We start from the raw sequence: 25064 nt of genomic DNA, 5'->3' as shown, positions 1-25064 counted from the left end.
GCTGTGTGAGGTTTCCCTTGGGTTTTCCGAAAATTTTGCAGACGAATGTCGGCACAGATCACCCTGAAGTCAGCCCAGGATGCATACTAAGTCCCCCCTGGCCCCCTCTCCTGCCTGCTGTCCTCTCCCCATCTGTACACCACTCATAGCCATAGTTGCTTCGCGGCGCTAACACGGTACAAAAAAACTGCATGAAGAGCATAATGTAAAACCCCGAGACTAGGGAACACGAAAGGACAGACACAAACACGAAGTCTCAAACACAGCTCTGTTTCTCAACCACAGCTCTGTCTCAAACACAGTGTTTGAGACAGAGCTGTGTTTGAGACAGAGCTGTGTTTGAGAAACAGAGCTGTGTTTGAGAAACAGAGCTGTGTTTGAGAAACAGAGCTGTGTTTGAGACTTCGTGTTTGTGTCTGTCCTTTCGTGTTCCCTAGTCTCGGGGTTTTACATTATGCATCATCTCCACCAGCTCGCTTGCTTCCTAGCCGTTTTTTCATTGCATGAAGAGTTTCATTGCCTTGTCCCCAGAGATGAAACACCGCCCGAAGCGCAATTTACAACGGTTGGCACGCAATATACAGGATGTTTGCTCTAACGTGTCCAGAAATTTTATATATAATATTTTTATAATAATTTTATATATATAAAGCGAGCGATAAAAGAGAAACGAGCGCTACTTTTCAGCTACTTGACTAAGAAACAGGTGCTAGTAGTGAAGCAGTACCTGTTTCTTACTCAAGTAGCAGAAAAGTACCACTTGCTTTTCTTTTATCGCTCGCTTTAAATATAATTTCTGGACACGTTAGAGCAAACACCCTGTATATTTTTCGCTCGCTATATGTACGAAATATAAACCATGTAGCGACTTATATAAAACCGTATGAAACGTCGCAGCGGCGCAGTCGACATCAACACTCGATCATCATCATTCAACACATCCTGTTTGACAGCGTGATGTATGGTGATTATGCAGCCAACGCGGATTAGATTAGCGACTCGTTGGCTGGTGGGATGCAGAGAAAAAGAGAGCAGAAAACGCACGTTGTAGTACACGCAAGCACTGTAGGTTGTGCAGTGTGACCTGTTCGAAGACCTTAGTGCGTTATCGCTTGAGCACACGCAAGCGGTCAGACCACGTCTGAGGAATCATAACAGTCTGAGGAAAACATAATCCCAAGATCGTGATCGGCACTTTACTATCAGAACAGCAATGAATAATTTCTCTCGTATTTGAAATACACGGAGCGTCGCAGATGAGAGAAGCGAATACGTAGGCGTGTACCCCCCGGTACTCAATTTCATTTACGAGCAGGCTTCAATGCGGGCGTACAAGAACCCAGTCTTGCGCGGCAAAAAACAGAAGTAGCTCAAGACCGCGTTTGCAGCCGCTGAATGCGCAAGAGTCCGTGTGACTGTGTCGACCTCTTTCGGTTTCATTCTGCTCGAGGGCAACAATTAAAGCTGAGCTCATAAATCTAAACACGCGAACGCAGCCGTATAGGGTATCGCTAATGCTGGTTTGGTTTTACACACATGTCGTCGGAAAAGATAACGAGCATTCCCTCTCCTCATTTAGTTCGTCCGCTGCAACAACGGACTGCTCTCCACATTTCGCACGTCGCAGTCCTGGCGACTTCAGCAATTGCGGCAGAACTTTGATTTTCTGCACCGAATGCAACAGGTATAACATGTGCCAAGGCAATGTCATGTATACAGCTTGGACCAGAGGGTTTGTGGCAACTGTATCAAATATTCGTGTCGGTGGAAGGTACATACAGGGAGTCTCGGGTAGTAACTGAATTACAAGAAACTTGTTACTGTAACTATATTTACCGTTTGCAGTATCTCGTTACTTTTCTACATAGGTAACTGCTAACTGCAACTACTGGTAGTTACCGCTTTTGGTTAAAGTAACTGTAAAATGTAACTGTAACAAAGTTACCCCTGGCGTCGTTCCGTCAAGGCTTCAAGTACACTGCCGCTCTACCCTACGAGGAATTCCGCTAATTTTGTCATCTCATGCGCAGACGGGATGACCTATAGACTCACTGTATTTGTAAAACTGTGTAACTATGCAAGGACAGACCAGGTGGGAAAAAAATTTGCGAGAGTGAAACCTGCTCGTTTTTTAGAAGGTAGAAAAATTAGCGGAATTCCTCGTGGAGTAGAGCGGCAGTATACTTGAAGCCTCGACTGAACGACGCCAAGGTGTAACTTGGTTACAGTTACATTTTACCGTTACTTTAACCAAAAGCGGTAACCAGTTGCAGTTAGCAGTTACCTTTGTAGAAAAGTAACGAGTTACTTGAACGTGGTAGTTGTAGCCGTAACTACGCATGGTTACATCTCAACAATAGTAAATGTGACTCAGTTACCATTTTTGAAGCCTAACTGTAATTTAGTTACAATATTTTGTAACTTATCCAAGGCATGCACCGCAGCGTGTTCCGTCTTTTTCCAGCTTTTTTCCAACTTTTGTCCAGCACTGTACCCCCTCGATCCTATGGAAAACTGACGTCATTGGGAGTCATGTAGTTTACGGGAGGCTATGGTGCTGTTTTCTCTCTTCTTGAACCATCTGCGTATTGTTGTGAATGCTTATTTCGAAGTTGACCCATGACTCCCTCAAGCGGCCACTTCCGCAGCTCCGCCTTATTCCATGTCCACTCAACCGCCAAGAAACAGCGTCATTCCAGGCCGCGTTAATTATCCCTATGCCAAGAGTAATTATATTCGTCGTACTCACAAACACGGGCGCGTATACTTATACGGACCATTTTTCAAGCGTGCGTACGCGTTACACCGCTGGGTTTCCTGGTACCCTGTCCACACACTGGTTCGTAGCCATATCTCACCGTTCTTGCCCCTTTATGTAATAAACAATTAGGCGGTGCCCACCACGTCATTTAAAACAGGTCCTGTTTCATGGACTAGGGCTGCGCGTGGTCAGCACAGTATGAGCTCATTAATCAAAACGCTGTGGGTGCTCATGTAGTGTGTCCGTTTCCGATAAGCGAACCACCCACGAATGAAATAAAACTATATAGCCTCGCTCAACTTAAGAAGGAAAAGAAATGTAGTCCGTCAGCTCTCAAAATATTACTGCGCCGCAGATTGGGTGGCTGGGCACAGAGACGTCACTCTCCCTCTTCCGCCGGATAATGTAATCCATCACACTCACTCTGCTTTCGTATTGGTTGCTAGGACTGGCCGCGTGGCACCACGCGATCCTTCGATACTGGGAGGTACCCGGGTTCGAATCCGGGTGCCGGCTGTGCTGTCTGGGGTTATTCCTTGGTTTTCCTCAGATGCTTTCAGACATATGCCGGCACAGTTCCCTTAGAAGTCGGCCCAGGACGCACATTCCCCAGGGCGTCAGTCGTGAGGTTGCCCACCTCTGTGGGGCCGACAATGGCAAGCCCTTTCATCATCATCGTCGTCGTCGTCATCATCATCATCATCATCACCACCACCACCACCACCACCACTCGAGCCCTGACCCTTTGCGGCGCTGCAGTATCTCTCCTGGCGCACTATTGTGTCTCCTTATCTTCAACGGCGTATGTGAATGACGGACTAGATTTATTGTCCTTCTTAAGTTGAACACGAGCATAGAAAATGCTTACCGTAACTAGAGCAGAGAAATACTGCTAATCACTAGGAGTATAACGCTATAGCCTACATGTAATACTAACACAACCAGTGCTCTTTGTGTGTAGGCTATGCACAAACCCAGGCAGCAAAATATAATGGCCCAAATTATCAGTCAGTTATTATGAATTCGTTTTATACTCCGCGCTTTCAATGCTTTGCAGGGCTATCAAACGCGTTTTGGAGTAAGCAGTCCTGACTGAGTCGGAAGTAACCTCTCCGTATTTTGCTTTCATATCCACTTCAATCCAATCCAATCTCCCATTCGAGACAGAACTTTCGGATTACATTCTATCACGTCTCAAAACAGTCCTTCCTGACAGCTAACTCTTGTCACGTCCGCAAAGTGCACTAAACCGTTTCTGTACAACATGCACAGCCACAGTTGCGACGTTGTGCTCACACGAAATAAAAGTGTCGTATTGGTAAATAAATATGTTGGGCAGTACTAGAGCAGCAAAACAAACATAGAATGTGCGATTCGGCCTGTAGCACTCCCCGCGTGAAATAGAAAAAAGAAAAGAAAAACTAAATACTCGCTCTGCAACAAATACACTCCTTTCTGGATATCGATGCCAGCTATTATGCGTAACAACATTCCACTTTTCCTCTGCCGTGCATAGCGATACCATTCCGTGATCACTCCAGGCGTACATGCATTCCAAATACGGCAGCCATTACATACACCCAAAAAAATAAGAAGAAAGAAGAGAGACGAAGAAATAGATCATTCGATGCAGGATACGGTAGTCTGGAAACATTGTAAGAAGAAAAACACGGTGCGTATCGAAAAGAACGAAATAAAAAAAGAAAACCCTTCTTTCCAACTGTTCCAGCGAACACTCGATCGCCATGATTGAAAAGGCAAGATTAGAGATCAGCTGTACTTAATCAAGTCATGCAGCGGCAGCGGGGCGAATATCTAATTGCCGTTGGGTTCATTAAACCTGCCGTTTTCGCTTATATAGAGACCAAGCGTGTATAGGTAAAGTTATCGGTAGCACCTTCATAAAATAATCTTTGTCGTGATGCAGATGGGAGAGGAACAAGTTCTACGTAGAAATAGAACATAAAGGCCCGTTCTCATTACCAGTCGATTAAAGACTCTTCCGTTAATGCGATCCAGGCAGAATAGGAACGGAGAAATATATTAGTCCAGGGAGGGCGTGCGGCTAATAGTCTTCTACCTTTGTCCAAGAACTCTCGGGGAGAATAGCTTTTCGTGGAGGGGTTGAAGGTGCCGAAGCATCGTATTCTGCCCATGATAATTAACAACCCGTTCGTGGCTTGCATTAGCGTCTTTGGACTCCGCCGTATACGGTCAGTAAGATTACAAAGCAATGGAACTGACTCTGCAACAACGCCCACGCGGATGTGGTTATTCGGGTGCACTGTACGTAGAGCGGCAGGGGTAACAACTAAAGTCCCTCGATCGCTCGAGAGCGATCGAGGGACTTTAGTAACAACGACCTGCTTCTTGAACCATGGACGAGACCTTCACAGAATGTCGAATGTCGCACTCACGGATCTTTCGGAAATTATGTCGCGTTGCACGCGTGTCATTCGCCCGGCGATTTACCCACAGTTGACAGTAGTGCCGACACCACAGCTTGCTCGTCGACGTGACGTAACAACTAAGAGTCAGCCAATCAGGATCGTGCTTTCAACAGCGGTAGCCAATAACGTACGAGCTTTCAGCGATCGTAGCCACAGCCTGTGTCTGCGAGTTGCCGTCTGGTTACAGTCTGCGTCTGGTTGCGTCTGCGAACCAACGTCTGCGAATACTGATTGAACGGCCCCGCGTTCAAAATGGGAAAACATTAAAATACAGCGCCAATCTTTCTCGAGACTGATTTTCTGGAAAGCGTGTTGCACTTTTTGTGCGCAGATTCAGGTCTACAGGTTCCAAAGTTGCGTGCAATCATTCGCGAGTTCTTGAATTCGCAGAACGGCGATTCGCAGTAGCAGACAAATTCTGACTTTATATGTCCACGTAGCGAAGGAGGGAGAGGAGGCAATAAGCAGGCCCTCTGTAGGCCCTCCTCTCAGGCCCTCTGGCGTTGGCGCAGCACTCTCCTGTTCTTGCAGGTACGCAGCTTTCGGGTGTGCCTCACCCAGGTTCCTCAGATGCGACTTACACCAGGGGAGTATGGATTTCGGCGAGCTCGTTACGCATTACTCATCATCTTATTTATTCATTTTGTTAATGCTTGCTTCACTTAACTTTGTGGACGACTTCCTCAACAGTTCCCACTACTTCTAGTAACCTTAGTGAAGACGGCACGGGCATGTAAGATAATGTTGTAGTGGATGAGGAAATTGAACATATAGAAAGACAAACACAACGCAAGCCTCAAAACGTTGTTGCGCAGTTCAGTTGAAGAAAAGAAACGCAAAAGCAAAAAGCATATTGTCAGTCAGAGGGTGTGGCTTCGACTCCCATTGCTGTTGCCTTTTCTTCAAGTGCCACTCTTCAGTTAAGCTAAGCTAGCCTGGTCATAGCCTTCTATATACTACCGATTTTGACGATTTGGCGTCATTGGATAGGCGTGTAGTACATAGGAGGCTATGGCCTGGTATATTAGGCTTTAAAGAAACAAAGATCCGTTGGCCAGCTCGAGCGCAGTCGCGCGCATTCGTTCGTAGTCTCGCTGATTGTTCAGGCATCGTCGTTGAAGGACACATTCTCAGCACGACCGGGTGTCTTCGAGGATGCGGCAAAGGCAGCGCAACACCGTACGGCTTGTCCTTATTTGGCTCGCCACATTCATAACGTTCGCCATCGTTGGTATCAGCCTTTCCATCACCACCAACCCCATCTACTTCTTGCTCGTCATCGTCGGCGTCCTCATGTCCACACTTGTCACTGAGTACTACCAGTCTGAGCAGAGCAGAGCGTCCGGGTCGGAGAACACCTGCGCACGTTTGTGTCGAGCCAGGCTGGAGACTCACTCGCCCGTCTACGTGGAAGAGAAGGCCACTTTCTACCCGCTCGTCCACGCCTTGCACAGTGCCCATTCAGAGCCTTGCTTCTGTAATACGGCCTGCAGCTCCTCCAGTAGTGTCTCTGCAGTACCGCTGCGAAGATCCTGCTCGTCTCCGAGGGTTTACCAGCAGTGGGTCAACAACAGGAGCAGGGCTCCGACCGTGGAGTTTGCGCTGGAGCATGTGGTGCGTGTACGAATAAGCGAAACGTCGTTGGAAATCCTAACAGCTACTCTAGGCTTACTAGCATGCATTATGTTTGAGTAAAGTGACATCATATGGCGTCGAAGTGTCAGTTCTCGCAGAGAAGGCCCGCGTTGAGAATGGCCCGCTTGCATCAAGATTAGGGAGCATTCCTCAGTGGTGTCCTCAGTAGCTCAACGGTGCTCGTGCATTGAGCACTGCCAAAGCTACTGAGGATGGCACTGAAGAATTTCCGGAACATCCGTGTAAGCTTGCCCCTCTGGTCCACTTGAGCCCACTAGTCCATTACTGTGAACAAGAGTTGTACTGTCGCTTAAGTACAAACATAAATGTTACGTGCCAGATTTAGAGATATAGCATAGGTTTATAGTGCTACTATAAACGTTACAGAAATGTCCTGGGACGACAAATGTGTCCACTAACTTCGTCACTATACTTGTATTTTGTAACGCAATGCGATTTTTGTCGGAGTTAAGTTGACGCTTTCGAAGGAGGATTCTTTATCTTCTTTCTCGACATTATTGCAGAGAGCGGATGACGTCTTGTGGGATGAACCCCGCTGCGAGCAAGTTGAGAGCGTCAGCTACCACAAGCCTTACATCTGTTACGGAACCCGTACATTCGGCCTCTATGTACATGATTCAATTGGTAGTTCCCTTTCGTCATCACAGAACAGGGTTGAGAAAGATGAGAAAGATGACAGAGGAGGGAAAGCCACTGATGACAAACCACAGGTGAATCCTCAAATTTCTTGTTCTAGTGCTCGATTCTAGTGTTCTGCTACCCAGCAACCAGACAACCGACCACAGTCATAAAATTGTCATCAAATATTCGGCAGAAGCACACAATAATAAATATCACGTGAACTTGGCAAGGCCTGCTCGTGTTATGGGCCGCGACTTATTTGACCGCAGGCAAAGTCGTGCGAAACGATCGCTTTCAATGGTCATAGTTGAGCTGCAGCAGTAGTCATCTGTCAGAGGTAAACGTCCTGGAAGACCGAGATAGCGTAGCAGACGACAGTGTTGTATGCCTTGAGAGAATCACTATTTCTTGGACGGTTTCTTTTCTTTTTTTCAAATGTTTGAGACTGGATTTGAAATCGAGTACAGTGTCGAAATACGTATGTCATCTGTAAAACATTCGAGGTGGCGCAGGTAGATGACTCTGAACGCGGACTGGCTTCTCAAGCACACGAGTCCGCTTTCCAGCAGTGACGACACACCGTAAACTTCCTCTTGTATTGGCCCTTGTTAATTCTGCATTTTTTACTCTTCATACATTTAGCCCAACGAGAAAACACGTCCAGCGGACACTGTCATTGACATGGCTGGCATTGAAGAGTCCGAAGACTTCAAGCCCAGCGCTCCTCCACGGGAAGCGATCGAGCAGGAAGACACCGACTCCAAGGAGATCGAACCACGTCTTGCGCCGTTAAGAACAACATCGTCACGTCAGACGAACGTTTCCTCGGGCTCCAGGAAAAAAGAGGGAGCAAACGGAAAACAGAAGCGCCGGCTGCTCTGGAACATGTTCGCTCCGGGAGAAGACAAACCCGTGCTGAAAGACGTGCGGAGCGATGTGTCCAGCTCTAGTGGACCGTCGGTCGAAGAACCGGCGCTGACGCGACCCAACAGCATCGCTAGCGCACCCGAGTATCGCAAAGTGGTTGCCACCATCCAGAAGAACATTCGGGAAGGCCGCCGTCGAAAGGATGGCGGGAAGGAGAACGCCGAGAGTGCTTCACTCAGTCGTGGGTGAGTTATTTGTAATGGTATGGGTAACGCGGTCCTATAGGAAGCCAAGGTAGAGAACCTGGGCCAAATCCAAAGCTTTGCTGTAAGTATCCCCTCATTGGTTTTAGGTTGCTGCATGTCTTGTCCCTACCCGTTCTTGGTCCTTTTAGCTAGCACTGGGGCTCTGGTCGGCTTCTGGACGAGGATAGTAGCGGTGTTTGGTGTAATTAGTACATATCTGTATTGTTGATCAGCGAAGGAGAACAGACAACACACAGGACTACAGCTGACAGCAGGAGTCCGTGTCCTCGTCAGCGGCAGCCCTGTGTGTTATCTGTCTGTCTGTATTTCGCTGGTCAACGAAGTTTTGTTCTTGAGGTTATGGCTACCCGCTCTGTGACCTCATATGACCCTGTGCCACTCGTAATATGTGCTCGTCGCAAACTTATGAGTAACCAGTCCCAAGTATGATTTGTTATGTCAGGAAGGAACGTCCTGCGAGAGCGTCCTGGAGTAAGGGGCAGCAAGAAGTGAAGAGCTCAAGCAGATCAACTTTGGATTCTTCAGTCGATGATCTCGCGTTAGCAAGTCACAACCCTACGATTCGAACGGCTCTGCCTGGTGCGACCGCAGTGGCATCGTCGGAAAAGTGGCCGGAAAGCCCTAGGGAACGTTGGGAGTCTGAGGACCTAGCTCGTGCATCACTCCATAAGACGCTCGTTGGAGACCCCCGTCAGGAGATGGCCGTGATGGGGGAAGCGACGCCAGAGGAAGTGAGTGTGCCTGCTGTCTCTTGTGAGCTGCTATCCTTAATCCCACTATCACGTTGCGTTCCGAAGCATGTGATCTCACACGGGATTGCCTTGTGAGAGCTATCGAGTTCTAGTCCCTCAAGGAAATCCAGATGACCAGAGTGCAACCAGCTGTACGGTTTTTTCGTATGCTTGGGTGCCCTTTTCTGCTACCACTCAATCATAGCTGTACATCACCCCGTGCATGAACTTTCGGAGCAGGTTTTTGCATAATGTGAGGTCTGAGCGAACTAACGTCTCCGGAGCACTTGAAATATAAACCTTGCATCTTTGTCATGCTACTAGCAGCTACTGGCATACACCGATTCCGTTCTAGAGCGGTCGCTCTTTCTCGGCTGTTTCGTTGTACCTGTATAATTGTCTTCAATTATATTGTTTATTCCTTTGGTCCGTTTCGCAGGACGCCCCGATCGAATTCCTGAAGGAAGACTTGGTGGAAGCTCCTGATGAAAACCCTCGACCCTTAAGCCCCAGCGCACTGCGCCAAAAGGGCAGCCAGACTTCTATGAACGCCTTAACTTCAATCGGTGGCAGCACCGGAGGAGGCCAGGCCTTTCAGCTACCTCCGTGGGTGAAGGCGGAGCACGTCGAGGTGACGGTCATCAACAACCCCCAGCACGAACCCTCCTCGAGTCGCTTCCCGGCTTCAGAGAGCTCGCCGTCTGCTTCAAAGTCCGTGCAGGCCTCTTGTAAAACCTCAAATGCCGCAGTCCAGATCCAGGAGGACGGCGACGGGAAGGTCAAGGGCAAGAGAAAGTTTCGCTTCATACCCCGCTTTCTCAAGAGGAGATCCAAGAAGTACAAGCACCTCAAATGAGGTGTGGTCTCATAGTGATGATTCGTGGCGGTCGTCACTTGGCTACGCAAAATGTTAATGATTGAAACGGACTTTATATATGCGGGATATTAAATCACAGAAGTATCACTACAGCGTACTGTCCTGTGAATCACACCTCTTTGTCACGTTCTATTAACTGTGGAGGAGTATAAGACGCGTTAACTCGCGCTAGCTCGGATATGGTGGTCTTGAATCTCGTTGGTGAGGCAGTTCAGACTGCGGTCAGCGACGTCACTGTCGTTTGGATTAACGTGATCGCTCTAATGTTTCCAGTTTAGGGTAATGCAATACGGAAGAACGAACAGAACACTGGAGGTTCACGATGAGTTGTGTATATCGACTTCAACGCAAGTGCGCTTTAACATGCGAGTCAGCAAACACTTTGCTTGCACTGATGGTCTTCAGAAGGCACTAGCTCTACTGCACGACTGACGAATTCAGGCCCAGTTCAAACTTCCCTAAACCTGGTGTTAATCGCCAACTGTGTTTCACAAACTCGGGATAGCGAGATTTCCGGTCAAACAGGGTCAACTAGAGCAGTTGGTAAGACGGGGTCGACGATTAACAGCGAGTTTAATGAAGTCTAATCTCTGTTCAAGTGTTAACTGGAGTGTTTGGTGTGAACACCTTTGGGTGAGCTTCCAACTTGCAAAAACGCCTGCTGGGCCGGTTCATCATTTGAGTGGACAATAAGTGCACGGCCACGATCGTTTTCTGCTAACTCTAGCAGCATTTGCACCCCCGCTGAGCCCTGGCCAGTGCCCATGGCAAGTTCAAACGTTGAATTCACATTCATTGGGCCACAAACTTCCAGAGACCCCTAGTGGTCCAAACGCTTTAATCTACCCCACCGTGCTCTCCTATTGAGTTGCTCTGTGGTTTCCACAAGGAGAACAGAGAAAACAAGCTACCCATGGCGTCTAAGAGAGGGACCATGACCTCCTATATCCCCTCAGTACGAGATGGAACACTCTCGCAGGTTTCGTGTGCCGTAAGGCGCTAATCGTTAGACCACTATCATCACACTATTTGCTGTCGTGTCAACAGGTCGAAGAAAGACAACGCGTTATCTGTTGATCCTCGTGCATTCCGAATGTCATCAAACGAGGCAATTTATGTCGGACCCTAGCATTTGAGGCGCGGCGTGACGTGGACCGTATAAAAGGAATTCATGTAATCGCTGCTCCAGCCCCAATTGGTGGACTGCACTATCAGGCAAACGATCATCGACGAAGGTCACGCGGCAAAGTGCTGCATCGAGGTCCCTCTTTCGTCACGTTGTTGATTTATGAAGATGCCTGTCACATGGCATGCGTTTGCTGCTCGTACGGTCACCGCACCTGTCACGATTCTGTACCATAATCTCTGTAATAATAACCGATTTTTTTGTTGACATATTATTGTACGCTTTTAGGGTGCGCGTTTTGTGCTTAACGTCTTCTAACACCATGAAAAGATCTAAGGAAGCCGTCAAGTTCGTAGTGCTGCCTTCCATAAAGTGTATTAAAGTCTAACGGCTTCGAGGGGCACACGCGGGAAAAGTTATAGATTTAATTGTTTGATTTTGCGGGTATCACTTACTGCTTCGGGACCCCCATCTGCAATAGAATCCGCGCTTATAGCCACAGTTGCTCCGTGGCGCTAGCAATGAATCAAACAGACAATAGACTTCAATGGAATAATGGTTCCGATTGTAATGGTAGAATGTAGCACTCTTCCTTGAGGGCGATATGTATCCTCCTTTCAATTCAATTCAATTCATTTTATTTCACGGGTCAGGTGTGGGGCCACGGATAAAAAGCTGTAAAGTACAGTTTGACAAGGGTCCGGTCCCCATACAGCGTACAATCAGTATAGCACGTCAGAATAACTGAAACACATATGCTCAATAAATAAGATAACGCATGATAATGCTTTTGTGTCACACCTTGAAATTCGAAAGTGCACAGTTGAGTACGTGTAGAAGACATGATTGTAACCATTCACTAGCTGACTCGCACTTTCTCATTTTCCTTTTTCAAACATCCATTATGGGTACGGACGACTGCACGTGTTCATTCTAATTTTCAATGTAATGTGTAATATGTAATTTTTACTGCATTACAGTCTGTATTTCGTACCAAATTGCAAATGGTGCAGGTATGATTCATCCACGGCAACGTGCTCCCATTGGTCGATCCACGGGCGTACTCTGGATATCGAATGTGACATATCGTTAAATCGGGCCGCATGGGCGGGGTGACCGTTCTGCTGCGTGTGCCAGTCTCATAAAATATCTGGCGTAATCCGGTTGACTAACTCACGTGGTCTGATAAGCATGACTCAATCTCGACAAGAGATCTGGAACACTTCACCCGTTTGCTGCATGTACGGCAAAAAACGCAGCCCGCATAGATGATGCTTTATACTGCAGTTATCGGATAGCGGCACGTAGGAGACCTGACATTGTTGGGCTTCACCGACGAGCAATATTATGTAGTTTTCCCACGAATTTGTACAAATGCTTATCGAGTGAAATATCAGCGATACCAACAGCGCCCTGTTCAGCATTCTTTTGAAAACGGGAGAAATTCTAGATCAAAGGAAGATTTTAGTATCTGCTAAGATCGCTAGCAGAGTTTTTGAGATATGTGGAAAGGGTGAAAAATTATTCCTTCCGAATGCCTTTGTTAGCCGGAAGCAGCTTCTGGGTTTACGTCGTACACCGTCCTCGTGAACCGTTGTGTGAACCAGTCCCACCAAGTTTCTTTTCAGTGTCCTTCATTGAAACTACGTGATGACTGTTAGGGCTTCTTCAGGGCGCGAAGCTTTATCTATCCTGAAGAGAAAAAAAAAGACAAGAACAGGTCCCAGAAGCAAGGCTTGTACTGCCTTTGGCGACAGTCCCTTGACGCTGGACCGACATTCTGCAACACCGTCGTGCCCTGCAGATTTTCCCGAATTTTCTGCAAGACACCGATCTCCTTTATGTTCAATAATCCTGATGTGCGGCTCTGCTACCGTCTCTCCCTCCTCGTTCTTTCATTGTCATTTTACATCTCATGCAGTCCCGTCGGCATTGGGGTGGTGGGCCACAACTCAGGTGGCGAATTTCCCCATTCATCATCATCAGTGTATTTGTTGTTGTTGTTTGACAAGGATTCGAACCCACACCCTCTCGTTGCTGGTCAGAGATGCTACCAATTACACCATGCTGGCTGACCTCTCTTCAACGTACCAAACCACACTAGGAGACACGGGGACACGCACTCGCCCTCAGCACAATCTCTCTTACATTGTTGCCAGTCGCTCCCACATTCACACAGACGAAAACATCGGTGTACGGCAGGCATCTTTCTGACGTCTCAAGTATGCAACTGGGCGTTGTTGTAATGCTTGTGTCGATGTGTTCGTCCTATGTGTAATTGCCTCATCCACTACAAGGTTACAAAGTGCAGTCTCGTAAAATAAGCATTGCAGCTGCAACTTATTGCTCCTCCTGTTGAATACGTGGCTGTTCCACTCATAGGAAGATGTCACCAAATATGGCCGGGAGGCTTTCGATTGCTCTGACAAATGGCTTTCACTCACGCCTGTCTTTCTTACACGGAAAGAAGGAACGACAGGTCTTTGCTCCGCCATGGCGACATCAACATTTCGTGAGACGGCATCGTCTGTGTACGGAATGCCCAATGTGTGCCTTCCGGTCCATATGTCTGTGAGCAACCTAACCGGACGAAACTACTGGACACCACCCTCATTTATTAGCAACGCGACACATCACCGAGCGATACTCCGGCAGAGTTTTTTGAGAGATCGAATGAACGGATCTTCTACACCCCATATGTCATCACCTCGACACGGCGAATATTCCTAGAAAGTGAAGCCATGACGTAATTTATTGCTTCTGTGGCACACCCTACAAAGTCAAACAGAAAAATCGCTCGGATCTTTTCACCCAGTTGCGCGCAGACAGCACTACCATTAACCTAATAACTAGGCCTATAATTTCCACGGGCGGCTTAGTCACCATGGGTTCGTTCCAAGGGGATTCGCCGATGACACGCCGGAGCGAGGATGACTTCATAATCGTGTATGGACTAAGCGTCCCTTCGCGCTTAAAGGCTGGTTCACAGAAGTGCGTTTTCACTTGCGTACAACGGATTGCGTTGACGTGCGTTTCGTCACGGAACGAGCTGACGCATCCGTAGCCCCGCTCACATTATTGCGTTCCTCCGATGGGTCGTCACCTAGGCTGGTCGAGTGACAGGATTCTTTCCCCTGACCTCTTTGTAGTAGCTACTCTTGCTATGATAAAGGATAGTCACCGTGTAAAACGAAAGCCTCCAACTGAATCGTGCTCAAAAACGTGTCCAGAGGAGTTGAGGTGTCTTGCTATAGCTTGCCCCGGAAGGCCGGCAACGTCAAGACTAATGCAGGCCCTAGGCAGCTCATCCTTGTATTTCTTAAAAGAAGTTCGTATGCCCCTCATCGCCGAAAACTGTTCGAGATTCTTACTGGCCCAGCGGCATGTTGAAGGCCTGCGCGCTTTTCGGCGTTTTATCCACATGCAGCCTAGCAGTCCTATGGGTGTTCGCGAATGAGCAACATAGTCCTTTCAATTTCTAACTTAATACAACATGATTGTACATGTTGGACACACTCATACAATGTAACATGACTGAATGAAGCAGATTGTATTCATCTATTGCAGAGTGTGAGCATGCTGGTCAAGCGCGGAACGGGAAGATAAACGTAATAACGAAGGCGATAGTTCACTATTATCTTTCATTGACAGAAAATGAGACCTCTCGAAGAATACAGCTTCTGAAGTCTCTGTATACCCCACAATTAGACAGATATGTGCCGACAAACTGACCTGTTCTCGTGGGTTGTTGGGAGACTGGCCGGTCTTCGAGTCGTAGTGCGCCCGATGGAAAGGCATGTAGCGCTCTCCGGTGCACTTGCTGTCGTACATTTCGTCGCATTTGCGTATTGGAATGCGATGGAACTCGATAGGACAACCAGGTTCGCTCGCCATGAGCACCTCCGACGATATCACCTGCCCTGTAAAATAAGTTTCACAATAGTCATTTACTTATTCAAATACTTGGAAGTACACTGTTGGTCCTACACCAGTGGACCGAGAACGAAGTGGATCAGGTGGGAAGTCATGTATGTGCAGTTGGTTGGGGAGACGGTATAAGCGCATGATAAGTGTGTGTATGCGCGTGCGTGCGAAACCCAAAATTCCCCTGGGGGTAACTGAACCACCCAACCACGAGGTGGTGGTGGTGGTGTAACTTCCCGCCGAAGTTGGCCTCGCAAGGCGGGCAACGTCACGACTAAAGCAGCCCCAACCACGAGCAACGTGCCGCCATTGCAGCAGGCAGGCAGACTCAATCCACGTCACTCCACTGCAACCACGAAGGCATGAAGACAAGACAAGCAAAGACAGCTACAAGACTTTCGTCGTTCTGTCTTTCTAAATGGTAACGTAGGGAAAGACTACAGGAGACTAACATCTCCACTTTTTTTTCTTTTTTTTCTGTTTTTTTTTTTCTTTTCTTTTTTGCAACCAATCACTGCCTGAGTGCTTCTTTAGCAGTAACCGCCTCCCTCCCAATGCTGGAGAAAGTTTCTAGAATAGTTTTTGGGTGACTATATAGAAGCCTTAGACCTACATCCCGTTTCGTGCAGGTTGTTCCAGCACACATTTCGAAAGTCACATGGTACTACGAGCTGCATCAAAATTATTCCAACGTAATCTTCTCCAGTATAATAGAAGAACTGGAGCACGTTACAGTAGGCTTCATGTAAGACTCGCCGTTTTCATGCATGCTGCAACAGCAGTGTCAAGAGCGGTAATAGGCATACAACACAGCGTAACGAAGCGGCAGCTAAGCGGCAATCGTAAACTATCTAGTGCAGAGAGGCGACACGGATGCCGACCTGTCGTGTCCTGGCTAGTTCCAGAGGCGCGAAATTGCTGGTTCGAGCGCCTGCCCCTCAATTTGCCAGCGCAGAATGGCTTCGCTAGAGGCTTATGTATCACTCGGCGTCCATGCAACGCCCATTACCATCAATTACCTTTCACGTATGCAGGACGCAGCAGTTGACTCCCCATTACCAAATCACCACACTGCACCACCAGTGCCCCCTGGCGTGTATATAAATGTTGAGATTCAAATGTCGACGCATTTTACGCGCAAGGTAGACAAAATGGTGCCACGAATGCAAAATTATGATCGACGAGCTGGTGGGCAGACGGCGCTATTGTGCGCTTTCGTTTCTATAGCGGAAGTGACGTTTCAGTGTTACCCTTCACGCAACCCTTTTGGTCCATGTGCGGGTTGACTGCGTGAGTTTCGCCGCTTGATGGATTAAGTGATTAGTTAATATAGAATGCGGCATTCAAACGAAGGAGGTATCGAAAGGTGTAAAGTGACAGTTCATGCGCGAGTGAATGAATGCTTCCATTACTCAGATTGATAAGTTAAGCCGATAGGATTGATAAGTACAATGTAGGAAAGCTACAGAGCGAAACGCTGCAGGGAGCACAGTCAAAGGAAAGGTGAACTGATGTAAAGCACGCAACTGACTGCACGCAATAAAAATTATATTGTTTAGTCACCACTGTCAAATCCTGCCCTAAAGGCACTACTAACGCTTTTGGACAACGTAGGAGCGTTTGCTGTGAGGACCTAATTACCAAATTACCCAATCGAATTACCGCGACCAATGGGGTAGAGTACCGCCTCTAGTGATGAAACAGCCGAATCATCATAAGCAAAATTAAGTTGTTGTTCTTATAGTACATATTACATAAAATTTACATTCCACACTACGCAAAATCTATGAGGGCGCTAACAACAACATATAAATTAATGATGATGAATGGGGCTAAGGCGCGAAGCTACGACGGTATCTGCTATATACTTTCGTTGGTCAGAATGTTAATCGGCATATTTGTGGTGATGATGATGTGATAAAGAAAGAAAATTGGGTTCTGTGTCGAGACGAAGTAGAACTGGATACCCCAGGACGCTTACACACAGGATACTTACTTAGCATTGCCTTAGGTTTGAAAGGATATAGAGTTTGTTCTAGAAATGAGGTCTTCCAACCATTTCTGTAATCGCGCACTGGCACTTGACCTGGTCCCAAGTTGTATAAGTTTGAGGAGGGATGGATGGAGTGAGGGAGGGGAAATCTCTGTGGGTTGCGATTTGAACAGTCGGTGTAATGTGTTATGGATCTGTAAGAGCAAATGTAGTAAATAGGTTTCGAGTTCTGGAAACATTAGATTAGTATTTGAAAAGAATTCTACTCTACGTTCAATTTTGTAAGCGTCATTACTTCATACATTACTTCATAAATATGGGGTCATATTTTATTGATTGATTGATTGATTGGGGTTTTTTGGCGCAAAAGCGACAAAGGCCATAGAGCGCCAAAAACAGTGTCATATTTTATGAGTTTAAAAAAATATTAATGTCAACAAACGCAGCCCGTTGAGATTTTCCATATTTGCATAACAATCATTGTAACTACAGAAATTATGGGAATTACGCAATTATGAGTGATTACGTAAGTATCGGAGAGGAAAGTAACGAGTGCAACAGGCAGTCTACAATTCAACAGCAAATGCCAAAGCGCTATCCAACTTCGACCTAGCCGCCTCTCGACATACGTGTCTGGGGGCAGTGCCCCAAAGCCCACCACTCTACCGGATCAATAAAACAAAGTCCCCCCCCCCCACCCCATCCGTGTCCAAGTGAAGGTTCTCAACGTGTCCGGCCAATCTGATTGTTGAGAGCGAAGCGAAAAGGAACTTTGTTGGAACACTTCATCAGCATGCGTTCCCGCAGTCCACGTCCTGGAGCTCCTTACGGCGATCATTTAGACTACTTCATGCGGTGCAAGGAACTAAAACTAAACGCTGAATCTCTTTGGCCATCAACTTCTTACGCGAGACGATTAGACACACCGTCTGACGATAGCAGCCAGCAAGATGGAACAAGAAAAAAATGCACTACAGATGGCAACCTGGACCGTCTCTAGCACTCCTGGAAGAATCCTAAATGCATCGCATCAGCACTTACTAATCGATGTACAACTAAGACTAATTACGGAGAGAAAGTCTGGATGAGATCTGCTAGAAGATATACACGGCTGCTTCTAAGACACCGTGCATGCGATGTGGATGAGGTAGACGGGATATTAATGAGATACAACCATCCGATGCCTCACCTATCGAACAAGCAAGAGCACCAACACGCGGTCCGGTCTGTTATCGGCCAGCGCCGATTTTACACCTGCTTTCGTCTGGACGTCTTCATCATCCCCGGTGAATTTTGATCGGCTCTGATATCTGTTGTCGTACCGATGTCTTCATCTCAGACTTAGAAACGGGAACTGCAATGGAAGTTGTTGGTGCGTCCTGCCGTACTCCCAGTGTGTTCGTTCAACACAGTCATTTACAAACCTGAGTGTAGTGTACATGGATGTCGACGTGATAAACAGTGGATCCTCTGTTTCGTGCGAGCACCACTTAAGATTTAGACAGTCATGTGAAATTTTTTGCCTGTTAGGCAGCATATAAGTCCTTGGCTCAATATCGTCAGCATGTTGCGTATGGTCATCAAGTAGAGATCCTACACAACAACCTTATTTGATGATGATGATGATGATGATGATTGGTGAGTTTCATCGCCAGGGCTGATATCCTACCCCATTGCTGGTGGTGATATGAACCTACACGGTTTTAATTAAGGAAAGCGCAATGCTTGAACACATCGCTTCACCTACATGGTTCACAGGATGTGAACTGTGGTGCATACGGTTAACTTTTTGTTGAAGTTTGGAGCTTGGAGTTCTGTATGGTTAAGTGGACTACCTATTGAGGTACACCGACCCTTTACACCGACGTAAGCGCTGTCTTCTATTGAAGGATGGAGGACAGGACAAAGCGCAATGCTTGACCATCTCTCTCGTACCACTTACTTGCATCTATCACTACCACGTACCACTCGCTTGAAACTATCTTCTATTGAAGAGTTGAGGATCGAATGGAATTGAGTGCTTATATGTTTCGCTGAAACCAGTCGAGACAAATGTAATCACGCACACACACATAGATTGGGTGATGATGAGGTGGGCGATTCACCGCCGCTGAGACGGTACACTGCCCTATTGCACATCGGGAATCAGAGTTGCATTGAAGAGTATATTTTCTATGGTTTGCATCACGTTCATGTCACCGAGTGGTTGAAAGAGCTATATTCTTAACACTACTTTAATCCAATTTCGATACCACTCTAATAGTGCATAACAATGAAACAAATCTTGTATATAGTTGTCCTTACCGAAAAAGACAAAGAGCGTCGTGAGATTCCTGGTTGACGGGAGTCCATCTTCCCCCTTGAACAGTTCTTGGCTGAGTGCCCGAGGGCTAGGTCGGTCCTCTGCGATCATGTACACGCCGTCAGCGTACGATGGAGGGGCCTTGCGCACCAACTGGCCCTCTGGGAAAGGAAATCATCGAAAGTTAGAACAAGGTTCACATGGTACAGCAGGTGGAGGATAGACACTGACAGGCAGCGCTCACGACAGTCGCCTGGTATAGTTGTCTGGGCACATTGCACAGGTTTTCAAGGATGGCAGTCGGCGAAATGTAAGCGAGAATCGAACTCACGCATCACTGATTGTCGATCAGGTGTGTTGGCTCACATGCCAAGGCATCGCTCCGAAAGACAGTGATTGTCAAATATTTTTTTTTAATCCAGTGATTTTCGAAGTCATATTAGAATTTGTGTGTTGGTGTGTTTGTCCTCATTGTTGATCCTGTTTGTCCTCTGCAAGAGACGTAACTATTTTGCACGGGCTGCGTTCCGGCTTTTGTGTCGACAGTTCATCAGGACAAGAACGCTGTTAGCTGTCACTAATCTGACAACGAAATGATATTGATTGACTGAATCAGTGTGAGGTAAAGATGTTCATGAGACTCACCATGTTAACGGATAAATCCTTCTACCCTCACATTGTTCACTCCCAAAAAGAAATTAAGGGGGTACTAATAATGTTTTATGTTTTTTTATGTTTTTACGGAGCCGTTTTGCAAGTAAGGTGATAGAAGTTGAGAGCTCTGAATAAAACGATCATAACCGAATCGTGGTGTCGCCGTTGTCCGGCCTGGATAATATGCCTTTCAAGATAAGTCTTTGGGTGCTGGCCTCGCCAAGCACCTTCAGTGCATGCACTCATGCAGCTTTTGAAGTCATCTAGTCTTATTGGTATCGTGTGCCCAGCAACTGCCCGTAGGCTGTCTCTATAGGTACGGTTGGCGCCGGATATAACGTATTAGTCACCTTCCCCTTGCATTACGTCGCCTGCTTATTATTTTCCTGCTTTCCTTTTTGGAGGTCTTGACTTCTTCATTTGTTTGTACCTTAGCCTGGTCTTTCTTTGACTGGGTATTCGATGTTCAAGCTGCATCCACTGGTCCCACCGCGACTAACGACTCCACAGATTTCATTTTCGCCTACAAGGTAGCTGAAGGACAAGAAACTCGAGAGCATGCTAGCTTTAAATACTTTCTCTATTTCGCAGTTATACAGTGCTGAATTAGGGCCGCGGGTTCAGAAACTGAGACACGTGCGTCTCTCCTCTTAGTTCTCCAGAACTCCCAACACGTTCACCATACTTCTAAGCATTCTGGAGCCAGCTTGACCGTGTATGTCTCCCCCTCCTCTCCCCCCCTACACACCCCCGGTGACACCTATTTTATCAAAAACCGACACTTTTTTTTTTGTATACGACGCCACTTTTCTGCCGCATGAGCGATAGCGAAAGCAAAAAGACTGTGTTGAGAAAACGGTGGGACCGAAAAAGAACTGACGCTACAGCTGCGATTTCTTTCATGATAATCGCTCTTGTCAACAAAAGAACAGCCTTGCACGAAGAGAGACGGCAAAAAAATGGCGGTGACCTTCACAGACGAACGCGTTCAGTGCCCCCCCGCACGACGGAGACCCGGAAAGACATCGCGTGCCTTGCACACGGCGCATTCACACAAGACACCCAAAATGCTGCCCGAACGACGGAAGAGACCTTGCGGAGGCGAGAAACGTCAGTGATACCCGGCGGGCACGCAACTTTCTTGTAATAGCGGAAGACGTCTCATATCCATGTGTTGTGTTTGTCCATAGATGGAGCTCGCCTCGGCTCGTTTGCCTACCTGTTCTTACATTCATGCCTCCATGCCGCTTCGTCGTGTGAAGGAGCGTTTGGTATGGGAATATCATCACGTAGTTATGGGTTTATAATCCTAGGATTAGCGTCGCGAACAAACTATGATCATGACCGGCGCCACAATAGTCGATGCATGGCAAATTTTGCCCATTTCGCGGTTCCTTAGCCAGCATTGAAATCTCAACACACTGCGCCCTTGATGTAGGATCCTTCACAGATGCTGCCTAACTTATAATCGTATTTAACCTAAGAGCAACACCCCTTCTGCTGCAAGAGCGCTGCTCACAGTGACGTCTCGTTACAACGTAGGCAATGGTACCGGGGGAAGTTTTATACAAGCGGCAGTTCGATACAAGCGGAACTCCTACAAACTGCCACAGCAGCCTCATAAGCGTACAAAAGCGCCGCGGGAGTCTTTAGAGAGTATTCAAGCAACGAAAGAAATCTTGGGGAGGAGCTCCTCGGCAGCCTTTTAATTTACGTGCAAGAAAAAAAAAAGTGAGGAAAGATGTGAGCTGCGTTTCTCATTTGAATTCCTGTCGGCTTACCCTTGCAGTAAGCGGAGTTTGCCAGCTGTACAATTCGTACAATCGTATCGTATCGAAGAATCCAATTCAAAACGCGTGCATTTCGACTGGGGACTGCGTAGCAACAGCAATTTGATTGGGGAGTTTCATCGCCCAATGCGATAGGAGGCGTGGAACTTCGAATAAAGCGATAATCTGAATAAAGCGATTTCGTTATAACGAGGATTTACCATAAATGTTATGTGACATGTATATAGGCCACGACACGAAGAAGATCTACTGACAAAAATATTTCTTTCAATCTAATGGCTTGCTGGAAACATAGAGGGCAGAAGGCAGTGCCAGCGATGCCATTCTTAGCTTGAACACGACTGTAGCGCTATTTTTAACGCTCAAATGTTTACAAGTACAACGCGGCTCCTCTCACGAAAACAAACTCAGGCGTAGCTGAACCCAGGGATCAGAAAGGTTACCTATACACGCGCACCTCGAAACAGGAACACAAATATCTACTGAAAGCTACCCGTTGAAACCCTGTTTGTAGACATTGGAAGATTTTATCGTGGGTCGAGCAAACAGCCAGGCGTCGTCTGAGAGGACCTCTTTTGTTTGTCCTACACGAAAAAGCCTCGAGACCCGTCAGATGCCGAGACGCGATGGCGTGGCTGTGGATAGAAATCTGTCAAACTGTTCCGTCACTTCAAGACCTGCCGTCTTCCGCTTGGACGTGCATATGGGTGAAAGCAAGGTATGCGGACGTCCAGCACCTGAGAAAGTCACGCAGGCAAAGAAAGAAAAGGGGAGATAGAAGGAAGTATATTTAAGGGCCCTTCCTGCCATGTGTGAGATTACATGCTTTAGAATTGGATAGGATCGTGCAGAAACTAGTACTGTAACGGTGAAGTGAATTGGAAGAGCTTTAAGCTCTTCCAAGCTGTTTCGATCCCCCTTTTTCTTTTTCCTTCCTTTTCTTTTTCGTTTGCCCCTTCCCCCTTTTTTTTTTCGGAATAGCAAGCCGGCTCTCTGCCTGGCTAACCTTTCCTTTCTTTTTTTCTTAATAAACATATCCCCCCCCCCCCTCTTCCAACTTACATTTTACGCCAGTGTAATATGGTTGATGGCCAAGTATCTTAAAAGTACGTTTAATATTTTTCTGTGTCTCTACTGTACTCTAAATATTTTGACTTTGAGTTTAGTTTTGAGTTTTCGTTTTAGTGGTACCGAAGAGGTCATGCTGCGTACCATGTCTCCTCTCAGCGTGAGAAGGAGTCAATCACTCCCGCACACATACCGTGCACATATACAGTGACACCAGGTATGGATGTGATATGAAGCTCAACTATGTTAGTGTTGTCTTTCTCAGCAACATACACGACGCGACCGCATTCTTGACTGGAAGATTTTCGATGCCGCAATAGGAGAAGAATGGACTGAAACTCGGTATCTGTGGCCTGAATCGGGAACAGTCGACTAAATATGGTTCACCATGGACTACATGGAACAAGAGAAACGCCATATAATTTTTCTTAATTTTCTTACTGCACCGCTAATGGTCTCGAATTGTAGACCACTACAGCTACAAAGCTACACCATTGCTACCGGTGGCTACAAAGCAGCGTTATAAGAAGGCATAAACGGTATAAGCATGCCAAGGATCTAATATAAGCATGAACTGGGTGGACCGGTATACAGGTGGAGGTATCGCAATATTGTGCCTTGGGCGTACGTACTGACACGCCCACCAACCATTGTGGTAGCAGATGTTGTTGTTTCTCAAAACTCGTATTCCTAATTAACGATCGAATGCATGGGATCGTTGTAGGCGGTTGGAAGGAGCCCTCGGCAAATGGCGATCGCGGAGCTTCCGGCTTTACCGAGTATGACGTCACGCGATCTCCTTAGCGTTCTTTCCTCGATGACCCAAACACGCGTATTTCGGTTACTCGCAGGCATGCTCCCAGCGTAAACATGTGGAGCTATGCGTGTTGTCTTCCGATCGATTCGAAGCAACCGGATTCACATTCATCAAAAACACTCAAGGGCAGTGTGTTCTCGAGCGAGCGACGTCAGCGTTGTGTAATGGTAGCACACATGACCGGCAATCAGGGCGGTGTGTGTTCGATTCCCGCCATGCTGACTTTTCGTCAACTGCCATCATCCCGAGATCATTGCTTGGACGTTGGTGACGCTTAAAGGGGTTCCGACAGGTCATCCCAGGTTATTCAAGACAAACGTTAAAGATGGTTCTTTGCACCGATGTGAGCCTGAATTGCACGTTTCAAAGCGAAGAGTGCAATAGAAGCGGAGAAAATGGGCACCTCGAATACCGAAACTGATGCGGCTCTGACATCACAGCGCTCACCGCCGCCAGTGAGACAGCGCACGAGAAGTCACGTGCTTATACGGCTGCCAATGGGGAATAGACGCAGCTCTGAGCTCTCTGACGTCTGCGCTTTGCTCCGGGTGTGTTCAGAGGCTCGTATCTCTCTAAGTGCGACATGTAGAAGAATAATTCTTGTTTTCCTCAGTATTCTGGCGTGCAGTACAATGCGCCCATGGTGTTTTGAACCACGTCTATGAAAGTGTCCCAACCACTTTAGGTGTTTTATTCGTCCGAATTACTGGTTCACTCTCTGCAATTTGCGTTATTATCAAAAGCACCGTTGCAGTACGGCTACAGGACAAGTCTGGCATCACCATTAAAGGTACCGTAAAGCAACAAGCAAGCAGATTACACCCCTGTCACACGTGCAGTGTTCAATGATCATTCAAAGCAATCGCCGTTGAATATGCGCGTAACACCAAGCGTTTAATGTGTATTCACCTCTTCTAAGTATCTTGTATCTCTCTAAGTACGACATGTAGAAGAATAATTCTATTTTGCTCAGTATTCTGGCGTGCTTCTCAAAGACCTCTTGAGCAACTTTAAAGAGCAAACTTCTTAAAGAGCTTTGGAAGTGCTCTGACAAGTTAAACGTTATATGCCTGGTTGCGCTACGCAGACTCCGCGTTCAACTCCGCGGACGCGGTGGAGGGGGACATAGGGGAGCCGGTCCTTCATATATTGGAGAAGGGC

The 25064-nt window shown here is 47.1% G+C and overlaps 2 protein-coding genes across 2 annotated transcripts in view; one reads left to right on the top strand and one right to left on the bottom strand.

Moving 5' to 3' along the window:
* LOC135367213 (dual oxidase-like) overlaps nt 1-25064 on the bottom strand; it is a 106244-nt gene that overhangs the window by 44095 nt on the left and 37085 nt on the right. Inside the window, exons 3-4 of the mRNA XM_064600372.1 lie at nt 19577-19735; nt 15088-15275 (exon numbers count right to left, since the gene is read on the bottom strand). Coding sequence (XP_064456442.1) covers nt 15088-15275; nt 19577-19735 — 347 coding nt within the window. The remainder of the gene's footprint in view (nt 1-15087; nt 15276-19576; nt 19736-25064) is intronic.
* On the top strand, nt 6258-10343 carry LOC135366234 (uncharacterized). Its single transcript, XM_064598903.1, has 5 exons — nt 6258-6825; nt 7371-7577; nt 8131-8600; nt 9064-9352; nt 9792-10343. Exons 1-5 carry the CDS (start codon nt 6367-6369, stop codon nt 10206-10208), a joined length of 1842 nt encoding a protein of 613 aa, XP_064454973.1. The 5' UTR covers nt 6258-6366; the 3' UTR covers nt 10209-10343.

Source organism: Ornithodoros turicata, chromosome 8, assembly GCF_037126465.1.
Source record: "Ornithodoros turicata isolate Travis chromosome 8, ASM3712646v1, whole genome shotgun sequence".
In the NCBI taxonomy this organism is placed as follows: domain Eukaryota; kingdom Metazoa; phylum Arthropoda; class Arachnida; order Ixodida; family Argasidae; genus Ornithodoros; species Ornithodoros turicata.
This window is presented reverse-complemented; position numbering and strand designations above follow the sequence as displayed.